Consider the following 25,586-nt stretch of genomic DNA (forward strand, 5'->3'; position numbering starts at 1 on the left):
GGTCTGTAACTGCCACGTACCTTGCCCCGTCACGTGCTGGGTGCGGATTCCAGGCAGGGCGGGCTCAAGTCGACGTCACGTGACGGGCGCTCGTTGGTCGGCGGTGGGCGGGGCCTGCGAGCAGCTGTGGCGGCGCCTACGCGAAGAGGAGCCCGCAGCGCTGCCTAGAGAGTCAAGAGCGAAGCCCCCAGCCCAGCCATGGCCTACGGCGGCCTCACGGTGCCCATCATCGTCATGAGCGTTTTCTGGGGGATCGTCGGCGGCGTCCTGCCCTGGTTTGTGCCTAAGGGGCCCAACCGAGGGTGAGTGACGGGCCCTCGGGAGAGAGGCGCAGCCTGGCCCGGAGAGGGTGCCCCCGTCCGCCGGCGGGGGGCTCCGAGCGGGGAGCGGGCCCGTTGCCCCTGCGCTGACTGGGGAGAGAGATGGGTGCGGGCTCAGAGGGGAAGAAGGCGCCCGAGCGAGGCAAAGCTACGCGGGTAACTGGGCAGTCGGTGGCCGCCGTGGGCCCCGCACCTGAGGAGCGGATCCGGCGCTTTCACTTGGGGCCTCGACCGCAGTTGCCCTGTTATCCCTCCCCCAGCTGCGACCCCCCCGTAGGGATCCTCCCTCTGTGCCTGCCGCGAGGGGCATCTTCGATAAAAATCTGCCAACGGGCCTTGCGCCGAGCCTGATCGCCCCTCTTACAACGCAGCCGCCCTCGGGAGAGGGGGATGGGCAGCAAGTGCCTGTCCGCGGGTGGGGGCCAGCCTGCATCTCCGTGACACAGACTGAAGTGGCCTCGTCCCACTTGCTCATCGTACTTCCCTTTTTAGTTCTGTCCGAATGCGTCTGACTGGTTCCTCCTCCCCAGTCGTGTGCTGGGGGAGGGGGTGCAGACTTCCATACCGCTTTGCTGTGACCATCTGCGAGGAGTGATCCCGAGTTCCCAAATGCTGCTGCTGTTGTAGTGTAGCTTTTGTTTAGCTTCTTTTAATGTCCCAAGAACCTTTCTCTCTGTACAGCCTGCTGGCTGGAATGTCTTCCCTGCTCACCAGGCCCAGATCATGTTGCTGCTGTTCTGTTTTTAAGTATTTAGGAAATGCTTGTAGAGTGAAAGGGTATATAACCCATCAGAGTCCCTAGGACAAACTTTTGTGGCCTCAGAATGCAGCCACCAACTCTTACTAGTGGCTATGCTCACGGTTTAAGAAAAAAGTATACAGTTAGCTTTAGGAAAACCCAATGAATGTGCACAGAGATACATGGCCAAATCATTGTAACTTATTTATTTCCAGCTAGTAAGTCTATTGTGAAAAGTGATATTTTTTTAAAAAAGCATAATTTTTCACAGCAGAATTACTCAACCCTGGCAAGCCTGGGGACAAATTAAGCTCCTGTAAAGCTGAAATACAGGGCCCTGGGATGGAGCCCAAAGCTTAGGACTGAACCCTGAAATCTCAGCCCCCACCACTCCTGTGAACATGGTGTGCCACAAGTGTCTCCAGAGTGGGTTGGTGGTAAGGATGTTAAATATTGACTATTTGATTAGTTGATAGGGTGCCTCCATCTTTGAAGTTACACTTCAAAGGTGAAAGCACCATGTGGAGCCCATGGTCAGCTGACCCCAGACTTCACTCAGACCTGCCACTTTGAAGAGCTGCGTGCAGCCTGACATCAGGCTCCCTGTGGCATTTCGAAGTGACAGCACTGCTCATAGCCCGGGGATCTAATTCCCCTGTGGAGCAGCCTGGGGACACCAGCGCTGCACGTGGTGTTTTAAAGTGGCAGCGCTGCCACTTTGAATAACCCCCTTCTTTCTTCCTCTTTGCTGCCTCTTTCTAATAGAGGCAGCAAAGGTGGGGGGGAAGTGACTAGTCAACAACTAGCCTGTCGACTATCCAATAAGCATTTGCTTATCGGATAGTCAGCTAGTCCTTCACATCCCTGGTTGGTGGTGGCCTCAGCAACTAACACCACGGCTGTGCCTCCAGAAGCAATGGGAGAAGGGGAGGGACAGGCTGCTACTTTGTCCTCTGCATCAATAGCCCACAATTCTGTGGCTGCAAGAAAAACCCTTATGAGAAACGCTGACCTAGATAAAAAGTCTGAGGGGTAGCTTTGTTAGTCTATAAATTTAAAAACGAGTAGTCCTGTAGCACCTTGGAGACTAACAAAAAAAAACAAAACAAAACTATCATGAGCTTTCATGGGCAAAACCTTGTTGGAAGAAATGGGTTTTGCCCATGAAAGCTCATGATAAAATATATGTTTTAGTCTCTAAGGTGCTACAGTACTGACCTAAATGGACATTCTCCATCTCTTAAATTTCATTTTAAAGTATTTGTCTTTTCCGTTATGCTGTATAACTTCTCAATGATTTGGTTGTTTTTCTGATTGGATAATTTATGCACTCAAAGAATACTACTATTTGAGAAGACAATGTTATGGATAGACCGTTCACCAGTTCGCGTCTTTCAAATGTTTTATATTGTATTTGAAAGATACTCAGTACATTCAGTTGTGCTGTGTTATTAATTGACTTTTGAGAAACATCAGCATTAATGTTCAAGTTACTATTTCTGAGCAAATCAATTCATTTTGTAGCCGGAGAAGCCAAAGTAAATTATTTAGATCTATATATTTCCAGTGCTGATTAGAATTATTATCTAGATTGAACTCTGTAAAAAAACTGAAAACCCACATATTCCTCTTTAAAACAGAAAACAAAAAATCCATGACACAGAATACCCATCTTCCATTGAGCTCTGTGGGCAGAATATATGACTCCTTCTTGGAAAACATTTTCCCATCCATATAGGGGTTTAAAATATTTATTGGGCCACAATTTTACCACTATAGCAAGCTGTTTTATTGTCGTCTTAATAATACTTACTCTCACAACAGTGTGTCCAAATTAAGAATTATTTAACTGCCTTTGTATGTTCATGTATAAATGTAACATAAACAATGCTTTAAGATTTGGTTCTGATTTACTGCAAAGGAAGCTTGTTACTTGAGATCTTCTCTTTGGAGCAGACTTTTTAGACAAGGTTGTATAGTCTTGTGCTTTTTATATAAATATTTATACCGCAAACAAAACTGGGGTGTTTTTATTTGCTAATGGCAAACTACATTTGTGAAGAATCCTAGGTTACAGAGGCACATTTATCTTCTAATTATAGTTGCATTACAAGAAATTAGATTGTCATCAGAGCATTCATATTTTGAGTCACCTTGCATGTGATCAAAGTCAAACACATTCTTAGGTTTATTTTCTAGGCCTATGACTCTTAATCAGTTCTCTCTTTTATTTCTTTCTGCAGTGTTATCAACACAATGCTGGTAACCTGTGCTGTCTGCTGTTACTTATTGTAAGTATAAATAATGACTCCCCTCCTAATAATGGCACTGCTGCTAAAATGAAAAAGGCCTCATGAGTGAATACATGTTTAGAGGAAATTTTCAAAGCACAAAGGGGTGTAAGAGAATATCTCCCTTAGAAAATCAGTGGAATTCTTGCTCCTAAACACATTTAGCAATCTTGAAAAAATTCCCCTGTTGGATAATATATTAAAGTAAATCTGGATTAATGTTATTCTCTAACATACGCCTAAAATCTTAGTATTTTGGTATTGATATATCTTGGCTATTGCTTTCTGTTTTATGGATTTGTGCATATTCAGCTCAGGTGGTCAGGGTTCCTTTGATTCCCATACGTAGAAACACCATGCACTGGGGTCACTGGTGTGAAGAGATCCATTACTTCTAGTTGCATCCAAAGCAGGACCTGTGAATCAATCCTGCTCCCTCCCTCTCACTGATTATCTTTTCTACACCTATATTTATACTGGACTTGGTCGTTCTAGTAATATCTACCAATCAACTGCATATTGTGTAAGATACCTATTATGCTAATATTTGGGGTACATCCAGGATGTTGCAAGACTAAGTGCTTAATTACAGTTCTATGGCTATCTGTGGAAATTTTCGCTAATCAAAAATGGGATGTACCAGTAACAGGTTGTTTCTGGTCTTCTAGGCCTGGTCTTGCTGTACTTTACAAGTTCTGCATGATAGTGCAAGCACTCCTGGCTCTCAAAACTCCCCACCTTGTCTGTGTGCTTACGTGCACCAGACTTGAGTCAGGCCTGGGTTTTCTTTGTTAGAAATCCACACTGTGGGCAAGATAGCCATCATTAGTCCGGTCAAGGCAGGGCTGGACAGTGCAGACATTGTTGTTCTGGTCAAAATGGGGTTGTCCACGCTCCCCTACACTCAGTTAACAAATAATTTGTATTGATTTCTAATAACTCACAGTAGGCACACACAAATAGTGACAGGTCAAGCATGCCTAAATTCTTTGAGGTGCAAGGGCCTTTGGCTTCCACTTAAACCAATACCTCCTTGTTTATGCTTTATTTCAGTGGTCCCCAACCTTTAGAGGCTCCTGGGCACCCGGGGGCGGGGCCACTCATGCGCCGGGCGCCCGGGGGCAGGACCGCACATCCGGGAGCACGCCAGGGGACTGGGATGCCCTTGCATCCAGCGCCCGTATGTGCCCTAGGGCCAGGGCTGGGGCCGCCTGAGCGCCTTGCGCCCGGGGCCGAGGCCGCCCCAAGCGCCTTGTGCCTGGGGCCGGCGCTGCCGCCAGGGCCGGCACTGCTGCCCGAGCTGCGCGCGCCTGGGGCTGGCACCAGCGCCGCTCAAGCGCCGCGCGCCCAAGCGCCCGCATATGCCCCGGGGCTGGGGTTGCCCGAGCGCCGCGCACCCAGCGCCGGTGCATGTTGAGCGCCTGGGGCCGGCGCCGCGGGCCGGGCCGGCCCAGGTTGTCGGCGGGCGCACACAAATGCCCCGGCGGGCGTCATGGCGCCCGCAGGCACCGCATTGGAGACCACTGCTTTATTTTATAGTACAACAGTTCTCTCTTAGCCACCATGTCTACGCAACAGAAGATTGAAGCTTCCTCTGTTGATCTTCCAGGATTCAAATTAGCGGGTCTAGTGAAGATATTCTAACTTGAACTGAGAGGGGCAATCCGGTTGAAGCAGGTTCCCCCCAGCACCATCTCCGCGGGGAGGCAGAGGTGCAGCAGGGGACCTGGGACTTGCGCCGAGTCCCAGATCACTGCAGCGCTGGCTCTTACTACATTTAAAAAGCAGAGCTGCAGTGGTCTGGGATTCGGCGCAAGCTGGGACTTCTCAGTCTCCTTGGCAGCTTTTACTACATTTAAAAAGCAGAGCCGCAGTGGATGCTCAGTCCTGGCTTGTGCTGCCCTGGGAGCTAATCCTCTAATCAACTAAATGAATAGTCGATGGAAATTCCATCGACTAGTCAATTAGCTTATTAACATCCCTAGTTCTCAACCTATTTATCATTGTGGGCTGCAGGTTGAGAACCACAGTGTGGTCCCACTCTCCAGCCCCACAGAATCCATCTATGATCCCGTATGGCCAATATCTTTTCCCAGAGCAAGGCCAGAAGTGAAGCCGATGGGCAGCCAGGACCCCTGGCATCTAGCTAGGAGTTCAGTGCCTGGTGCAGGCTGGCAGCCAGGATCTGAGAACGGGGGCCAGAAACAGTGCTACACCTAAAACCTGGGGATGCTGTAGAACCCCAGAAAACTGCTAGTTTCGAGGACTCCCTCCAACTTTGTTACTGCCCAGAGGGGCCCATTCTCCCCAAACCTGCCCTCTGACCCAGTCTCCTGCCCGTTCTGGCACTCTCCAGCCTCCTGCTGTCAAGGTACTTGCACAGGCTGCAAGGTGCTGTCTCCCTCAGCCAGCCCACCTCCTGCGTACCAGAGTAGCACATTTTGCATTTCTTCTAGCTCACAGCTGGGCCACCGTGAGAACCACTGTTTTATAGATACAGTCTGCTGTGAAAACCCTTAATTCTGTGAAATGTTTCCTTCCTCTTCATGGGCTCTTGTGATTGAGATCACAATATCTTACAGGTCATTTCTACACCACAGTTTTTTCTCTACTGGTACAGGCTGGTATGGACAGTAAACTGACATACCTGTTGTGGGTACATCTTGCTAGGTTACTTGTTTATAGTTCAACTAGAAGACTTACCCAGCGTTGCTTGGGTCCTTATCTCAATTTTTGCTTTTTTGGAAAATAAACATATACGTGCTTAATTTAAGCCATTGATGTGGAGTGGGGCTGGGGTTCAAGAGTTCAGTATTAAGGCTACCCATGGAGAAAGGACCACCCCAGCCCTCTCTTACTGCAGCAACTTGGGGCCAGGTGACAAGCACCTCTCCATGGCAGCTTCAGCTCCAGCTCCAGCAGGCACAGCCAGGAGATGGGTACATATCCCCTGGATGGGCCAGGTCCAGGTTAGGCTGGGTGGAAGCCACAGAAAGATGACCACCTCTCCCTGGCAATTCTGGGGTATATCTGGGTTGGGTGCCATGGCAAGAGGGGGTGCGAAGCACACCCTCCTCTGGCCCCAGCAGGGAGCAGCCCCAACACAGAGCTGCCATGGCTGGGGGGGCGGTGAGGCACAATGAACTGTGTGCTTGTGTGGTCACTCAGGAGCGATTCAGATGCTACCCAGTGATTAACAGAGCGCCCACAACTATGTTTTTGTTTCTCCTCTCGGTGCACATCCCTTGGGGCACACACAGATCTTCTGCACATGAATGGAGAAGAACAGAGCGGCACCTCTGTCCTCTCTCAGCCCCAGCACAGCTGCGAGGGAGGCACAGCCTCCCACCAGCCCAGAGTGGAGCTGCTACAGCAGCTCTGCTGGGGCCAGTGGGCAGAGGTGGCACTTTGCACACCTGCCGAGCCCTCTCTCGACATTTACTCAGTTTTGTCAATTTTGGGGACTGTACTTGATTTGGTGATTCTGTGTCTCTGTTGTTTGGTTTTATGAGAAGCAGTGCCATTCCAGGCACATCCCGTTCTGGCACAGCCAAAGCCTTACATTGCTTTAAGTTGGGGTGAGGAACCTCAGGCTTGAGGGCCAGATGTGGCTCTCGGCTTGCCTGGATCTGGCCCTTGAGACTCAGCCCTGCCCCTCAGCATTGGGAGAGCCTGCACTGGTGCTCCAGTCCTCCTGCTGCCCCCTTGGGGGCTGTAGCACACAAAATCTACTAGGTTGTGCACTCCCCTCCCCCAGGCTGTGTGTGAGAGGGGAATGTGGGGAGTGTCTTTCTCCTTCTCAATCGGGGGGCCACAGTGAGAGTTTTTTTCTACTTCTCACTTGTGTGCACCCTCCCCCCCAACTGACTTTTTTCTGTGGGTCAATGGCCCCCGACCCAATAAAGGTTCCCCACCCCTGCTGCAAGATCCCCCAGCTGAGAGCCTCATGCACAGGGAGGCGAAGCTGTCCCCTCCCCCAAATGTGGCTGATGAGAGGAGAGGGGGCAGCAGCAGGACCCAAGTGCAGGGGGTGACAGCAGCACCTCATTTAATAGGTTAACTGGTTAAACCTAAGGTTTAACCAGTTAACTGATTAACTGAGATTTTACACTCCTACTAGGAGGGTTCACCTGTTCTCCTGTTAAAAGCTATCACTTGTAATATACCATGGTGATGAGCTTAATATAAATAACCTGTTAGAGGTACGCATGTGAATTTCTGCGACTTTGGGTGCAGGGATTGGCAGCACAAAGTCATGTTTTTAGTGTCTGCTTTAAATATTGTAGGTAGCATGTTTAAAGCAAGGTCTGTCTTGTTCCACCTTGAGCTGGCTAGGGATAGAGGCTTGTGTGGGTTTGGCTTGGTTGAATGCTCTGATATGCAGGTTTTTATATAAGGAAGTTCCAGTTTTTGTTTATGGTTAAACAGGACTGAAGTATTTCATATGTGAAGCCTTATGGAAACTGCTTCCTGGCTGACTTTTAAAAACACATTTTAAAAGCCATTTTAAAAGGTATATTTAAATATGAAAATATGTGTATACATAAGCACTGAGATCCCTGTTAGTTGCACTTGCAGTTAGTATAGAAATAATCACCTAGTAAGAAATGCTGAAGTGTGGATTTTAGTTCTTAAATTAGAACAAGACTGGGCTGTCAGACAGTTACTGGATACAGTGTAATGAAAAGCCTATACTGATGAATTTCTCATCTGGCATATATGGATATTGTATTCCATAAAATGTTAATGAATTCACACACTTAACTGCTGTGAATTCATGAAGGTGATTCTGTAGACTGTCAATGAAGGCATCTTGATCCAATTTTCTTAGACTCTGTGTAAACATGAATATTTACCAGATCAAAAACCTTAAATATCCATAATGTGTTCCTATTATTTCACCGTAAAAACTACATTTAGAATATGAGAAAATATAGTAAGCATGCTCCATCCATGAGCGTATGAACTTTGTCAGAGACTAAGACTCTTAGCTTTAGGGGTGGTGCCCCCAAGGACATTTATAGACTGAGTTTTAAAAACCCACCAACCTTCATCTGTGACAAAGTGGGTTACACATATCTTTTAATGTGTTACACTTCCTTGTTTCCCCTTAACCTACCCTTGACCCCTGGATTCACTTTGCCTTTTGTTGTTAATTTCTATATGCTATAACTTACTTTGAAACATTCGCTTCCATTATTATTTTAAGCACGCGGAGCATAATCTGACAGTAGCATCTTAATTTTAGAGAGAGGTTCATAGCTCTTGTAGAGGGAGCATATTGTCTTTTTCTGGGGAGATGTGAATGGCATATTTGTATTTAGAAGCAGTACTGTGGTCCCAATGACTTTAATTTTGGAATGTCATTGAGTCTGCTTCTCTGGTTTAATGCATTGTGAAGTAATGTAGGCCCTGGCAAAATTGCTATCCATTGAAACTGAGAAGTAAGGTGTTCACTTTCACTAACTCTTTGCTGTGTTTAGTCTTTGGAATACAGTGATTCTGTCCATTTAGCTCGGATGTACTGTGCTTGTCTCTGTTTTCTCTATATACATTAAATAAATGTTTTTCTGCAGTTCGATAGTGACATGATGCGTTACTCTGCGCCCCGCAGCCTCTTCCTCCACCTTCCTCCATGCTTCTTGTAGCTGTGAGCCATGGCACAGTGAAGAAGTGGGGCTGCAGAGAGCAGGAAGGGCTGTCGGTCCAGTGGCACCTCAGGCTGCTTTGGAGTGGGCAGTGGTGCTCGGCTGGGAAGTAGGGATGTAAAACTTCGATTATTTTGCTAATTGAATAGTTGGTACAATTTGCATCAACTGTTCGATTAGTCAATAAGGGTGCTTCCACCTTTGAAGTGTAGCCACAGCCATAGGCATAGGCAAAAGCACTGTGGGGAGCATAGAGCCAGCAGGGCACTCGAGCAGTCCCCTGCTGGCCCTGTGCTCCCCACGGCATTTCAAAGTGGCAGCACCACATGGAGCCTGGGGTCAGCCCAGGACTCCCCTGCTGATTCCAGGCTCCATGCGACATTGCTGCTTTGAAGCACTCCCTCCTCTTCCCACCCCAACTCACCTAGCTGCCTCTTTGTGAAAGAGGCAGCAGGGGGGCAGGGAAAACGACTAGTCAACCAGTCTGTCAACTGTCCTATAAGCATTTGATTATTGGATGGTTGACTAGTCGTTCACATCCCTATTGGCGGGCAGGCAGCCAGGAAGCAAGGTGGCTTGACTCCTTGTGTGGCAGGTGCCTACCTCTGCCAGCTCAGTCCTGGGTGCCTTGGGTCGCAGCTGGGAGCTGCTTGAGAAGAACAGAGGGAGGCGTGGCCTCCGCTTCTCTCTCATTGAGCGAGGGTGGCACCATGGGATTGGACCCTGGGCAGAGACTTGCTACAGTTTGGAGCCAGCAGAGGTATGTGTGTCCCCCTGTGCACCTTAGGTGGGGGTGTGGGTTGATCCTCTGCTGCCTCCTGCAAATGGGACTCCTAGCCTAGTCCCACAATCATGCGGCGTGCTGGGCTCCCTCAGCGCTGCATGCATAGAAATACCCTCAAGTGGGAAGGGAGACCCCCCCCCCCACGACTCCTTCCCTGCTCCGGACTGACTGAGGGTTAACCCCGCCCCTCCACACGCAGGCCTTGCTCCTCCCTTCTCCCCCCCCCATCAACTTCACACGGCATGAGTTGGGAAGTTAGCTACCTCAGTCCCCTGCCCCACCTTTAGCCCCCCTCCCTGGGGTCAGTGCCACATAGGCTGGAGGTTAACCCCCTCCCCACACATCCTCCCCCCAACGGACTCCACGCGTTTCAAGTTGGAGGGCTAATTCCCACCCACCGCCCCCTGAGGCATGTCAGAAGGGCAGCGTTTGAAGCAGCTGCCAACCCACTGGTGCTGTTTCCTTGTTGGTTAGGTTGCCTGTTCATGGGAGGGGTCAGAGTGTGCATAGGGAGGAAAGGAGGAGAATAGGGTGTATGTGGGGATGGGTGGTGCCATAAAGGATGATGGTAGGGGTGAGGAGGATATAGGAATGGAGGCGGGGGTGGGAATGGAGGCATAGGATTGGGCATTGTGGGGGTGCAGAGGAGGAGGGGTTAGGGAGGATGGGTGGGTGTCGGAATGGGGGATGGGTTGGGGGTAAAGATGGAAGGAGAAAGGGGGGCTCTGGGCCATGGAGCTCTGGGCCCTGGAGCTCTGGGCCCTGGCTCTTCCCTCACTGCACTTCTCCCCTTCCCACAGCAGCGCGTGCACTACCCCGCAAGCCAAATCTGGTACTGAACCTCAGGGTTTCATCCTTTTTCCCCCTCCCCCGGCACTAAGTTGCAGGGGGAAGGTGGGGCACGGAGGCAATGGTTCTCTGCTGGGTCCCTGAACATCAGGGCCCTGGAGTGCAGTGAGGAGCCACTGCTGCCACCCCTGTTCCCTCCTGGGTTGGCCCCGGTCCTCCTTGGGTGCCTAGAGGGGAGCTGAAAGACCGGGGCTGTGACAGAGGAAGGGAGTGGGAGGTACCAGGGGTGAGAGGTTGGCGGAGGGCGGGAGCTGACACAGCCTCAGCCCTCCCTGGCGGCCCAGAGGAGAACCGGGCATGCCTCCCCCCAGAGACAAGAGGGTTGGCGAGCATAGTGAGCAGGGGGCACCGCCCTCTAGCATTTGTTTAATCAAACTAGGGAGCTGGAAGTTTTAGAAAAGTGAGATTGGGATTCCAGGTTTGACTTTGACCCTGCCACTGACTTGCTCCATGGTCTTGGAAAACCACTGGTTTTTTTTTTAGGTGCTGAGCACAGGCAGTTAATGAAACCTGAGGAAATAGGTCCTTTTTACTTTTTTGTGCCTCAGACTACTTATCTGGAAAATGGAGATGATTACTTGACAGAATGACTGTCTTGATTGAAGTTTTGAAATCCTCAAAATAAAGATAGTTGTGGAAGTATTGAAATAGCTTAGCAATTGCTGCAATGGATAGGACAGTGGTAAAACTGTTCTTTATTAAAATGGCTTATAATCTGGTTTTGTGTATTGCTGAATGAGGGATAGCTTGACTAATTTTAATAAATGCAAATAAACGTGGTCTTCTGGCGTTCTCAGTTCCACTTTTTCTTCTCTGCCAAATGCAAGAATCTAAAGTCCTGATGCGTTAAAGGCTATGTCTGTACTACAGACCTTAAAGCAGCACAGCTGTACCTCTGTAAGGTCTCCTGTATAGCCACTTTATGCCAGGGGGAGAGAACTTCTCACAAGCATAATTAAACCACTCCAACTAGTGGTAATAGCTGTGTTGGTGGGAGTGCCTCTCCTGCTGACATAGCATTTTCCACTCCTTTGCTTTTGTTGGTAAAACTTATATCAATCAGGAGTGAGTCTTTTCACATCCCTATTGACAAAAGGGCTAGTGTAGACAAAGCCTAACTAAATTTAGTAAATACATAATCATATGGAATTACATCTGTGAATTATCTTTTTAGGAATGTGGAGAACTGATGTTTCTTCTGATGCTCCAAGATTTAATTGCCTTGTGTTGCATATTTGGGGGAGGGAGGGCATTAAATAGTTTCTAGAAACGTTACGCTTACATTCCATTTGTTAGTTCTTTTTGGAGCTTCGGGATTTCAAATGGAAGATTCTTTGTATGAAAGTATTTATTATAATGATACAGTCTATTTGTGACAGTGCAGTTAATGTCAAATTTAGTCTTCTGTATTTGAGATTCCCTTGAAAGGATTTACCACTCTGCTGAAATGTCTATTCCTTATTATGCAGTTTTTTACAAAACCTTTATCTTGAAATTCTGCACTAAATAAAATGCAAGCATAACAATTACCTTTCCTTTTAACTTTTGATAGTGCCAGTCTTCATGAAGTTCAGTTTTGTATGTATTTAATGCCACTTAACTAGTTGGCAGTAGCCAAATACATCTATTAATCAATTAATCTCAAACAGCAGTTGTTGCCATTTGATAAATTAAACTGTCTTGCTCTGTTTTGAAATTGGTAAGGGTTATCCCAATTAAGCTTGTTATCTGTGCTGTCAAATTTGGTTGCTTGGTGGGAAACTACACAATTTACTCTCTATCCTTTTGTGCTGTATACTACAACTAAAGGGTGTAGAGCCAAAACCTCAGTAGCATAATGGGACATAAAGCAGAATATTTAGTGGAACTACTTCTGGCTTTTTATTTTGTTCCATTTTTTGTAATAGTCTTAACTCATAAAATGCACCAGATGCAAGCAAAGCCTGAACTGTCCATTCTAGGTCTTTTTCCCTATTGCCTTTTTGATAACTTTTTTATTTCTGTAGTACCTTTCATCAAAGACCCAAGGTGTTCAGTTACATTGGGATCATTGAAGCTACTTCTGAGATTGAAGATATTATCTGTGTGGAAGCACATAGCAGTAATTCAGAATGGAAAGTTTGGAATAATTACTCCATCACTTGCATCTGCAGGAAAAATTGGGTTGGCTGACTTTAATTACTCAAATTGGAATCTAAACAAATACAGAACCTGAGCTCTAACTCTGCTATAGAGACAGATTGCAGTATTCAGCCCATTAGAATGGACTTAGAATTATAATTGTTCTGAAGCCTGTACAGTAATAAAATGATATGGTTATACTTGATCATGAGGAACCATAATTTCTTTGAGTTAGCATGATAATTAACACTGACTTTTGCAGGAGGTAGCATGTGGACTACAAGAATCTAGTTTGAATGCCAATCTGCTTTCAGCAGCACAGAAGCATTACATGTTGGATATCGAGTTGTGCTTTATTGCATTCTGAAAGCCCCATTTTGTTTGTGCCTTGTCATAATAGATTATAGTGTAAAAGCAGCCCAGTGAAAGCTAAATGTATGTGTGGGGTGGGGGAGGGGATGCTTTCTATAATTCGATCTTGCGAAATGTTGAATTCTGTGCTCCCCTACTTTCCACTGTATTCTCAGTGATCAGACCTCTAGCACTGCAGGGAAGTAATGGAGCTAAGAGCAGGTTAATACCCAACTATAATGCCACTATACTTCAAAAGTTCTGTACAGAGCATGGTCCTAACAAATAGGCTTTTGAAACCATTACAATGTTTGCCTGGAGCATAGTTGTAGTTGTGTGGTATGTCGATATTCAGAATGAGCTTCCACTTTATTTCACAGCAGTTCTGGATCTAATCTCTGAGAATCTAGGGAAAGGTCTGGGCATGTGTGGGGATGCCTGGAGTTCCTTTCTCTGTACAGTACAAAGAAACAAATTGTCCTCTTACAGCAATGAACTATTCCTGTCCTCCCCCAATCTCTCTTTCTTCAGGAAGTTAATGATACTCTGGTACCCCTCTAATTTGCCTTTGTATCTAAAAAAATACTTGTAGGTAGGCTACAAATAGAGTTCTGGTGATGGAAGGGAGAAAATCACCAATGAACCCTTGAGGGATTTTCGTGATATAGTAAAAGGCTTAGGCTATGTTCAATATGGTGTGTATGATGCTGAGTGACACTTTCACTACAGGTAGGGGCAATAAAATAAGAGTGTTTCAGTTCTTCAGCTGAGAATGATTTGTCTGTTTTCCTACTGATCCTGGGTGGATGAATCCATTATGTTTATCTGCAAAAGTGACTGGTCTCAGTTGTTTTTTTAAACTGTGAATACCACTGAGGGGTTGTACTATGGACATAGCATTTGTCCTACTTAATCTTAGTATTAAAAATAACACCAACACACCCAAAAGCAGCACTGAAATGTACATATATTTAATTTGTCAATATTAAGAGGATTGACCGTTCTTTTATTTAACCCCGAATCTTTTGCCTAAGACTGCTGTAGACATTTTGAAGCAGACCTGCACTTTGTTCACTGGCTAAAGGATCCAGGTTTATGTGGAATTTTCCATGACTGCCTAAGCACTCTGATACATTTGTGACAGCTCCTCTGCAAAACTGCTGTTTTTTTCTCCTCCTTTACAAAAATTCTAGAAATAGCAGATAGATGAACCAGTATGTTTGCTAAACATGTTTATATGTATTTTACATAGCTCTAAATCCATGCACATGAGAAGGCTTCTTTGTAAATATTACACGCTCAGAAAAGGCAAAGCAAATACATCTTATAATGCTGAAATAAATTTATTTCAGTTCAGCTTTCCTGGATATTTTTCACATCCCAGATTCTTCTTCTTCTTCATTCTGGCTGTGGCTTCTAATGAGTTAGTCTGTCAGCTACTGTGGGAGAGGCTTCTACTGCTGATCTGGATTTTATTGTCATTCATGTTGTTTCAGTACCTTTGCACCTCTTTGATTTAAATGCCCATTTCTCTAAATTCTAAGTTTTTTACTTTTGTTCAGTTTTTTTTTATAAGAATTATATTGGAGGCTAGTGGATTCTACACTTTCAATCGATTTCATTAAGTCCTTTTATTGGATCACACTGTTCCTCATAAATACCAAGCTTAGCACCTCTAATTTTATGGGGGGAGCATTTCGGGCACAAAGATTAAGTGATGTGACCAGTGTTGTACAGTAGGTCAGGAATAGAATCTACATTTTTCAATTCCTGTTTCTTTGTTTAGACTGCTAGATCTCTGTTCTAATCTTTTCCTAATGTTATTGATTTCGAATGAGGTTCTGTTTCAATTCAGATTTCATCTATATTCTGTATATTTAAACATTTGGCACAATTAAGGTTAAAGTAAATAAGATCCATACTCTTAATTTTGAAACAATGTACTTTAGCAACTCTCACTACCTTTTACTAACATTCAGAGAGGCCTTAAGGGAGTGTTGTTGGAACACGGGCCCAGGTGATGGGAATGTGTCTCAGCACTTCACCTTCCAAGAAGCAGTGAATTGAAGATACTGTAAAATCCAGCTGACTGTGTCACTTTAAATTGAATAGTACAGTTCTCAGTCTAAACATGCTACAGTCTCTTGAGATGTAATACAATGCAAGAACTCTTCCAGCAGTGTCGGATTTTAGGAGCTTGGGCTTAGGAGTATTTTGACTTGGTGTTAGACTTTTAGTGATGTTGTCTTACCTTTTCCTGATATCCTTTATGCATTGGCCAAGTTTCCATCATCCATATACTTAATTTCATTTTTTTCCTTGCAGTTGGCTGATTGCGATCCTAGCCCAACTCAACCCTCTCTTTGGGCCACAGTTAAGCAATGAAACAATCTGGTATCTTCAGTATCACTGGCCTTAAGGATATCTGTCCTCTGTGCGGCATTTTTTGTGGACTAGGTAAATATGGTTGGAGATCTTCTCCAGTTATGTCTTTTTGGGGTTGCTAAATGTTCATTGAAAACTCAAGCTATAGCATAGACTATAGGTTGGCATTTCCACAAGAGGAAGCAGTCTTTTTCACAGGCTGTAACTATGAAGGATTAGGCTTGGAACTGGGTACTTTAATCTCATTTGGAAACTGAGACATTAGAAGTAGGATGCCTGATTTCTGAAAGGATGGGGAGGGGAGTGCCACACCATATGACAGCAGTTTGTGTTTCTCCTAACAACGGAGTTAGAGCCCAGAACATGGGTGTGTGAGGATTCCTATTTTTTTTTTCCTTTGACACCCATCATAAGTGGGTTTTCTTATTTAACAATCACCATGTCCTTACACTCTTTTGGTTGAGACGATCTGACCATCTTCCTGCAGAACCTGTAATTTCCAACCTTAGCTGTCCAGAGTAACATTATTATTTATCATTTGTAGTGTGCCCAGGAGCCTCAATCATAGACCCATTGCATAGTGTTAAGACCCATACAAACACAGAACAAAAAAACAGTTCATGTTCCAAAAATCTGAGGGTCAACATTTAGGTTGACGTAAGGCACCTCATGTCTTCGTAAGTGTGTTAGTCTGTACACTACACCCTTTCTCCTGACAATGCTAGTGTCCTACATCAATATAACTCCACCTCCAGGAGAGGCATGGGAGTTAGGACAACGCAATGACTGTGTGGATGTTGCATTACTTACATGAGCTTTTGTTGGTCATGTCAATTTTAGGTCAGGTAACTGAGTTGAGTGGCCAGTTAACTGCTTACCCAGTAAATTTACCGGTTATCCCTTCACATTCCTAAGCACCCAAAAAGGGGAATGTGGACATGTACCACCGCATACTGCAGTGACTGTAAATTGACCTACTATTGGTTGACTTAAGTTTCTAGTGCAGAAACTGTCCTGTGGAATGTGCTGCCTAAGTATAAGCAAGCTCACCAATATCGTTGCATAAGAGGCAGTTGTCTCAGCACACTCACAACTTGACCATTCCTGGCCACAGGCAATAGGGTTCCCAGCTGCCCGTGCTGTAGGCTCTGCAGTGTAAGAGCCTTAATCATAAGCCTTATCCTGCAGAGCCTGTGGGATAGCAGGTGGCTTCCCAGGAGCTGCAGGGGCACCCCTCTCCATCCTTCCCTCCTTAGTCCCATCCAGCTGTTGATCCCCAAAAACAGTTAACCATGTAACTGCTAGGATTTTTAACCGTTACATAGTTACTGTTTTAAAACCTTTTTTACATCCCTAATGTAAACAGTGATTTGCTGTGCAAACAAGTCCTCTGGGGACCAATTCCATTGTTTCGTGTTTTACGCTGATAGCACTGAATAATTCAAAGCACTCTGTTCTGCCTTTGTCTTGCAGCCTTAATCCCCCCTCACTACTATAATTTTCTGTCTTTTGAAAGAGTTGAACAGCAGCATATGGATGATAAGACTTTGCAGCTCCATTGGATGGTGACTGTAAAGCTTTTGAGCACTAACCCTGAAGCAAAACTTCAGTATTTCCAAATGAGGCTGAGCCTGATCTGAATAGTGGCAGACTATGGTGTGTGTAGGTCTGTTTAGATTCTACTGAAAGTAGGAACTAGAAAGCTCTAACACTGTACGGCAGACAAGCTGGATTGTTTTGTGTGGTTGTGCTAGGTCTTGCTTCTGCTGAGTGATGAACTTGACTGGAGGCAGAAGGGTTGGCATATTCCCAGAAAGCTGGGAACTGGAACTATAATATAATCCCCTCCATAGAATGGGCAGTTTGAACTAGAGCAGGGGTCAGCAACCTATAGCTCTTTTGTGGTTCCCCAAATACACACAACTTTTAAATCAAAATGAAAAACTAATTTAAAATTTTAAAAATGCATATTTACACAAGTCAAGATGGTCTTTTTTTGTCTATTTCACCTTTAACCAGAGGTGAACCAGCTACACTCCGGCAAGACCTGGTTGGCACACTGCTCATTTAAAGGGCCAGCTGAAGGCACGTTGTAGGGGATACATGCGCACTCCCAGCTGGGATAGTGAGAGGGGCTGGTGGCAGCAGACTCCTCCATCTAGCCACAGCGGCCCGGTTCCAGCCCCCATCTGACTGCCATAGTCTGTCCCCAGCTGCTGTGCTCCTGGGGCAGACCCTGCGGTCAGTCCCCGTGACTGCTGCTAACAGCCCAGCCACAGCAGCACAGTTTGGGCTCTGGCCGCAGCAGCCTGGCTAACAAGGCCCCAGTCAGGGGGCCCCCAGCACCCTCAGGCCGCAGCATCCTGTCCCCAACCCTGATCCTGGGGCAGGCTCTGCAGTCAGGCCCCCATCTTCCTGCAGGAAGGGGAAGGGCTAGCAGTGACCCGCCCTCCTGCTGTAACATGGGTAGGAGGAGAGGGTAGGCCATGATTAGGCTGTGGTGAGCCTGGCCCAGCCCCTTGTCCAGCCACTGCTGTCCAGGTGTAGCAGCCCAGCCCTGGTGAGGTAAGATAATCTGGCACCATGCCCCCCCCCCCTACTCCTAGTCTACTTCCCACCCCAAGTTCCCTGCCCTGAGCCCTCATATGCCCCAACCCTGACTTCTGCACCCTCACATCCATGAACTGCACCCCCAGCAGCAGAAGTCCCATTAAATAAAGTCTGTGAGTACAATGATTCATTTATTCTATTAATCATCATGTCAATTATCAATAATATTAAGTTGTGTATTTTCAGTCATGCAGATGGGCACTCTTATTCTGGCTCTGTTGACCACTTGTTTTGAAATTTGATGTTGTTTGGCTCTTGGTTTGAAAAGGTCACTGACCCCTGAACTAGAGGGTGGATCTTACTTTTAATTAATAATGAACTATCTGTCCCATGGAATGTGCTACCACCACCATCAGGAACCTGCTGAAGTGAGAAATGGATTATAGACTTGGTACCCAAAGAGTATCGATTGGGTGATGGTTCCCTTTTAATGAAGTAACATCTTAAGGCATTCTAAATAAATTAGATATTAATCCCCCTCTCCTGTTTAGTACTGACAGAATGACCAGAAAGTTCCTCATCTGAGAGTAAATTGAAATCCAGTCAAATGATTTTGCCAGAGAATCCAGATTAGACTGAGTGCCTTCCTACGTCACTTGTAATAAGGAACTGTAAAGCAGCTTGCTTGGGTTTTTAACCTTCAATTTGATTGGTGTCACTTACTTACATATGTGTGTGTTTGCCTCTGTGAACAGAAGAAATGTAGTAACTGCATTGGGTATCAAGTAGGATTACAATATGGTTTTCCAAGCATCGTTTACTGTTCAGAGGCAAGAAACTTTAATACTTGGCTGACCATAAGCATGTTGACAGAGCCTCAGGTTGAAGCAGACTAAAAGTTCCAACCTTGACTAGGCTACTTGATGGGTACTTATCTCTTGCTTGTCTCTTCTGCCATTGGTGTATCCTTGAAGCCACATAACCTTCCGTGGGCTTCTTGCTCCAGAACAAATTTGCCAAGCAGACTACAACTGAAATAAATCTTGGATGTGCATCCTTGGCTTTGGTTGGAGATTGTGTGCACACTACTAAATTCCAGGCCACCTTCCAAAATTCTCATCACACCTATTTATTTATGTTTTTAAGATGTTGCCTTCCCTCCTCCCCCACTGTAGTAGGCACAAATATTGAAAGGTAAAATTTCACAACATCCCAGCTAGTAGCTTCTAAGATGACCTATTTAAACATAAATGTACTAATACCATAGATCATGTGAATTTGGAGATAGATCTATGAAGAAAGAACTTTCAAACACCCAAATAGATTAATTCTATCCATACTCCATAGCAGCCGTGGCCAACCTGCGGCTGGCAAGCTGCATGTGGCTCTTGCCCCCCAAAAGTGTGGCTCACGAAGCTGCCCCTGGCTTCCCTGTGCTTACTGGGTTGGAGCGGCGGGTTTTTAAAAATGGCATCCAAGATGGCGGCCATCTTAAAGGGGCAGCCTCCTTTTTAAAAAAAAATTTTTTTGTTTTTGCTCGACAATTCTGTTTTGGGGTTTTTTTTTTTTTTTTTTTTTTTTTTGACAATTCTGGTGCAGCTTTTTGTAATTTTTCTGCTGCTGTTTTGGCTTTGTTAAATGGGTTGGCCACCCCTACTCTATAGTTATTTGGCCACTGTGGTTTCTTTACAGCATGGCATCTTCCTAAAAGCAAACTGCAATTGTTAATTCACCAAGCAGCTCTTTAGCTAGTAAATTGCCTCTATGAAGAAAAATGACTGAATTGCCTTTTGCTTTGCAGGTAAAGAAGAGATTTCCTCTAGATGTAAAATCTCCGTTGATCCAAAGATGCCCTTAACATAGCTGGTTGGATACCAAGCCTGCTTAATGCCTTAATGTTTGTATTGTGTCTAAAATGGCTTAATGAAAGCCCTATATTTTTTTCCTGGTTTCCTTTTATACTGTTTAACAATGTGCCTACTACAAAATATTTACACCTCCTTTTCTGTGCTATAAACTTAACATTTATGTTCTCCTCCCCCCCCCCCCTTCGGATATGTGAGTTTGAGGGCAGCCTCTTTCTTATTCACAGTGTTGCTCGTACTCCATGAGCTTTATGACATTTCCACACACTAGGCTGTCCACTTTATGGTCTGATTCACAGACATGATCTGTTTGACTACAATTGTGTTTTAATAAAAAAAAGTATGTAGTAAAACTGGTTGTGGTGGAGAGATGCTGCATATTTTTATGGTATTTATTTTTTAAAATTGATCATGCACTCAAAATTTAGTCTTAAATTGCTGTGTAAAATCTGCTTTACATGAAATAGTCTTGTGAAGCATCTTATAGCTGGTATAGCTATTTTGATTTTGGGTAGACTTCTGGAACATTAATCTTGCTTGCTTAGCCAAATAATTCACCTTCTGAAATTTTCAGAGCTTTTGGTGTGCCTATATCCAATAATAGTTTTTCTTTAGCATGCCGTCTGAATGCAGGAGTTCTTGTCCAGCTGACTCCAGCTCCCATGCTAGGGGTGTATACTGAGAGCAGTTACTCAGCTGCTTTCCCTCTGGATCCTTTGGTATCATGTTTAAATTCTTCAGCTTCAGCATTTGTGCTTTCCATGATGTATTGTAAAGGCTTATGACAAAACAGAGCTTGGTGCTTTGGGCTAAAATACCATCAAGAGTTGGTATAGAAAGTCACCTTCCTAGTAATAAATTGTGCCTTAAGTTACGTTACAGTGACAAACCCTACCTAATGCCAAAGGACTGCAGTTAAGAATAAGGCACTAAATATAGCTATATGTATGTGCCTTAGGAATGGACATTCTCTATGAATTCCACAGCTGAGAATTCCTCCCAAAATGCCCTGTTGCTTATTGCCCGGAATTCAATCTTGAAGATAAGAGAGCCAGTTTCAATAAGGCATAAGTGGAGATACTGTTACTTGGCTAACATGATGCCAGGACTTTTGGGGTATTGATGGTAGGTATCATTACCTTTGGATCAACCTAATACAAAGCAGAAAGCTATTAAAAATTTTAGTTCTTGTGCTGTTTCCAAATAGTCCTCAAAGATGTTCTAATTCTAAACCGAGATCAAGCCAAATGGGGAGGGAGGAAGGATAATTGATGAGAGCCACATATGTCAGATGGGCCTCCATGAAGAGAGATTAATCTAGTAATAACTGTGATTGGAAATCATTGAGGTGCAGAAAAGGGGAAACAAGCCTTTTCTATGCAGGGTGTATTCAAAATCCCACTTCATGACTACATGAGTTTAACATACTTACCCTCCTATTTAAAACATGTCCAGGATTTTGTGATCATTGCAGTTTGTCCCTCTAGTTCTGTGTAGATGTGGCTTTCGCCATTATACTCAAGCCCAGATACAATCTGTTAGGACAATATCCACCACTTTGTCTTACAAAAAACACAGACAGGTGTTATCATCTATTACAGCCTGAACAACAAATGATGAACCATGTTGGGGATCAGGAAATAATTCAGCGCTATTACAAAATGAACTACTTGGAGGTATCAGATTTGAATTTAGGAGGAATTTAGATGAGGAAAGTGATGGCCTGGTAAAGAGGGGAACCATGGCAATAGTCACAAAGCAGACTATGTAAGTAATGTTCCTATGAATGTATTCCTCAGAAAAGGAGTATACGACTTGGGTAACTTCATGACATTTTTTATGAAGTCTTTCTCAGGGAATAATCTTTTTTTTAAAACTAGGCAACTCCCTTTTCTCTGTATCCATAGCTTCCACTCCCGCCCCTCTTGCCACTAGGTAGCAGTATGTTGTCCTCAACTTGGATAGAGACAAAATGTCAAAGGCTTCAATACCTGTGGGCTGTGTCTACACTGGCATGAATTTCCAGAACTGCTTAAAACGGAATACTATTCCGTTTTCAGTTTTTCCGGAAAAGGAGCGTCTACATTGGCAGGCTGCTTTTCCGAAAAAGCCCTTTTTCCGGAAAAGCGTCTGTGGCCAATGTAGACGTGCTTTTCCGGAAAAGAGCCCCGATCGCCATTTTCGCGATCAGGGCTTTTTTCCGGAAAAGACTACTGGGCTGTCTACACTGGCCCTTTTCCGGAAAGTGTTCCGGAATAAGGACTTATGCCCGAGCGGGAGCAGAATAGTTTTTCCAGAATAGCGGCTGATTTTGTACAGTAGAGCGTCGTTGCTTTTCCGGAAATTCAAGGGCCAGTGTAGACAGCTCGCAGCTTATTCCGGAAAAGCGGCTGATTTTCCAGAATAAGTGGCCCAGTGTAGACACAGCCGTGATGTTTCCAAAGCATTAGTACTTGGGGTTGTGTCTAGCATTATTGACTTGGGCTTCCTGCAGACAAACTTTCAGAACTTTTGGTGTGCCTGTCTCTAATAATGGCAAAAAGCCATTAAAGCCTTTGTTAACTCATTGCACTCATGTAACAGACAGCAGAATAGTAAACAGAGGTGCACGTAATACTCATTTTTAAAAAATGCAGCTAATATTTTTCACATTAACTTTCTCAGAGAGAAAATATTAGTTCACCATACTGATGCATTAAAATAAAAGGAAATTCCTCAATATGTTTTTCTTCAGAAGAATTTCTGAAGCTCACTCAGTTGAACTCTGGAGATATTTCTTTGCTTCAAAATCACCATAGGTAAAACCCAGCCCTTAAACTTTCTCATACTTTGTACATTGACAGGTAGTTTGAAGCCCATAAAGTAAATTATGAGATTTACAAAACTGCCTATTAACTCCATTGTTTTCATCTGTCATTTAATATAACATTAAGTCTAAACTAGACCAACTAATCTGTTTTTCAACTTGTTTTTAAAGTTTGTTCAGGATTTCCAAATACTGTTTTCTCTCTGAACAACCTGATTTCCTAGTTTTGACGCTATTGTTTCTGTAGATCTTGTCTTGCTAAGTTATTTTTACAATATTTGAAAATAAAATTAGTTTTTAAAACTAATCCATAACTGTTTGGATTTAGATTTTTTTCTGAACTATTTTAACTCGTACTGTATTGTTAGTAGATGAAATCCCAAAATGAAGCTAGCTATAAGCAGACTACTAGAGTTGTGCAAAGGATGAAAGTCTTATTTTCTAAGGGATTTTGATATTTTGAAATTTGACTTCATTTTCAATTGGAATGAAATGCAAAAATTCCAAAATCTTCCACAAAGTGAATTTTAAATTATTTTGGGTCAATTTCATTTCGATTTTGACTAGATACAAAATGAAAAGTCAATATTTTTGTTTTGAAAATGTCAAAATGGATAGTCTGACATTGTTGATATTTTTCTAGTTTTCTTCTGAAATGAAATTCCATTAAAACTAAATTGAATTTTGTGAAGTGTTTCAGTTTTATCAGAACTGCATATTACTATTGACTATGGCTCTCTGTTTCTGCAACTATCCCTATAGATGACACTCTTGTCCTATTTGTCTGCTTCTCTCAGCATTTCTTTCCCTGCAGTGTGCTGCACAATACAAACCCATCATAGACTTTGTCACCCCTTCTCTGCAATTTGGGGTGCCTCTCACTGTTTTGCTACTGGGAATCTTCACAAGCAGGATGTAAGTTACACTCTGAGGGCACGTCTTCACTCGCTATGCTGGAAATCAACATTCTGGCATTTGATTTTTCTGATCTAGTATCAATCCATAAATTGAATGCTGCTTGCTCCAGCCAGTGCTTGTACACCTCACGGCCGTGAGTAGTAAGGGAAGCTGACAGGAGCATTTGTTCCCGTTAGCCTCCTGCCTCCGCCAAGCTCGGCTAAAGGTAAGCTGACTTGAGCTACGTGTTCTACATAGTTGGAGTTGAATACCTTAAGCCAGTGGTCTCCAATCTTTACACCCAAGATCACTTTTTAAATGTCAGGACAAGCCAAGATCTACTCCATCCCTTCCCCAAGACCCCACCCCTTCCTTAAAGCCCTACCCTCTTCTCTCCATCACCTGCTGTCCCTGGCCCTTATCACACTCAGAGAACGGCTACACTGCCACTTTTTTTTCAATCTTTCTATTGGAAGAGATTTTTCCAACATTTGGCCCATCTAGATTGGGCCAAATGTGGGGGGAAAAAACTTTTTTTTTGTTTTTTTTGGAAGCCCTCTTATTCCTTGTGGAATGAGGAATACAGGGGCTGCCAAAGGAGCATGTTTGCCGGAAAAACTCCTGTAGTCTAGCCGTACCCTCACTGGGTTGAGACAGGTGGTGTGGGCTCTGGGGTGGGAATGAGGGATTTGGGTGTGGGAAAGGATGAGAGGTGCAAGCTCTGGGAGGGAATTTGGATACAGGAGGATGTGGAGAAGGGGATGCTGGCTCAGGAGAGGGCTCCAAGCCGGTGAGTGTTGGGCTCAGGTGGAGCATTGGGGTGCTGAGGAAGCCACATGCTTGTGGATGTGAGGGTGCAGGAGTTTGGGTTGGGGGGGCGTGAGGGGCTCAGGGCAGGAAGGTTGGGAGTATGAGGGCTTGGCCCCAATTGGGGGCTTGTTGGCCAGGCTTCATTTTTAAATAAAATATTATGTCAAACACAAAAAGTTTCAGCGTTGTCTTTATTTATGAGAGGGGTGGGGAACCTGTTTTGAGTCAGGAGTCACTGACCCACAGAAAAGTCAGTTGGGGCTACACACGTGAGATCCAAAACCCCTCAAGCCTGACTAATGTGGCCCCAACTGTGCTGGTGGGGACAGGGTACAGAGGCAGGGGACTGGGTGCAGAGGCAGGGGACAGGGTACTTGTGGGGGTCTGGGCGTGGGGAGGGGACAGGGTCTGGTACCTGGGGATCCTGCAGCTGTGGCCCAAAGCCCAGGAAGTGCACAGGCTGCTCCTCTGCCCCCCAAACAGCCAGTGCAGTACTTGAGACGCCAGTCCGTCATGTGTCGGGGACTTTCTTCCCTTGCTGCCTTCCTGCGTGGGGGGAATGGAAGTCCCGGACTGCACCAGTTCCAACTGCTTGGGCAGCATGCGTCTTGCTCTTCCTCTCCCCATGGCAGTGTGCACTGCCTAAGCAGTTGAAACTGGTGCAGTCCCAGACTCTTCCCTCCCCCACACGCAGGAACGTAGCAGGGGAAGAAAGTCCACAGCATGCAACACACTGGCATTTTAGGTACCGCATCGGCTGTTTGGGGAGGGGGGCGGGAAAGAGCAGCCCACGCACTTCCAGGATCTGCCGCTCAGCTGCAGAACTCCTCCCCACCCACCCCGCGAACCCACAGGAGGCCTGCACTACCTCCATTGTTGCTGGTTCTTGGGGTGGGGGGCATTGAGAGAGAATCCCCAAAAGCCTCATGATCCACCAGTTGATGGCTATCAGTGGGTTGGTGACCACGGCCTTAAGCCAACCTTCAAGGTCTAGTGTTGATCTGACCTGAGTGTCTGTGTATAGCCACAACCCCGATCTAGCAACTCTGACCCCAGTTGCCTGTTGGCAAATACCAGCTACATTCTGGCTTTCCGCAACCTTGGTTACTACTAGGCAGGTGAACCCAACACACTCCCAGGACTGGATTTCTTTCTCTCTCCCTGCCCCAC

The 25,586-nt window shown here is 45.2% G+C and overlaps 1 protein-coding gene across 1 annotated transcript; it reads left to right on the forward strand.

Moving 5' to 3' along the window:
- The first annotated feature begins 65 nt into the window (after positions 1-65).
- Positions 66-23,016, forward strand: ATP6V0E1 (ATPase H+ transporting V0 subunit e1). Its single transcript, XM_006138135.4, has 4 exons — positions 66-302; positions 3,303-3,350; positions 15,429-15,560; positions 19,840-23,016. The coding sequence occupies exons 1-3, from the start codon at positions 199-201 to the stop codon at positions 15,520-15,522; spliced, it is 246 nt and encodes an 81-aa protein (XP_006138197.1). The 5' UTR covers positions 66-198; the 3' UTR covers positions 15,523-15,560; positions 19,840-23,016.
- The last annotated feature ends 2,570 nt before the right edge of the window (positions 23,017-25,586 follow it).

Source organism: Pelodiscus sinensis, chromosome 17, assembly GCF_049634645.1.
Source record: "Pelodiscus sinensis isolate JC-2024 chromosome 17, ASM4963464v1, whole genome shotgun sequence".
Lineage (NCBI taxonomy): Eukaryota > Metazoa > Chordata > Testudines > Trionychidae > Pelodiscus > Pelodiscus sinensis.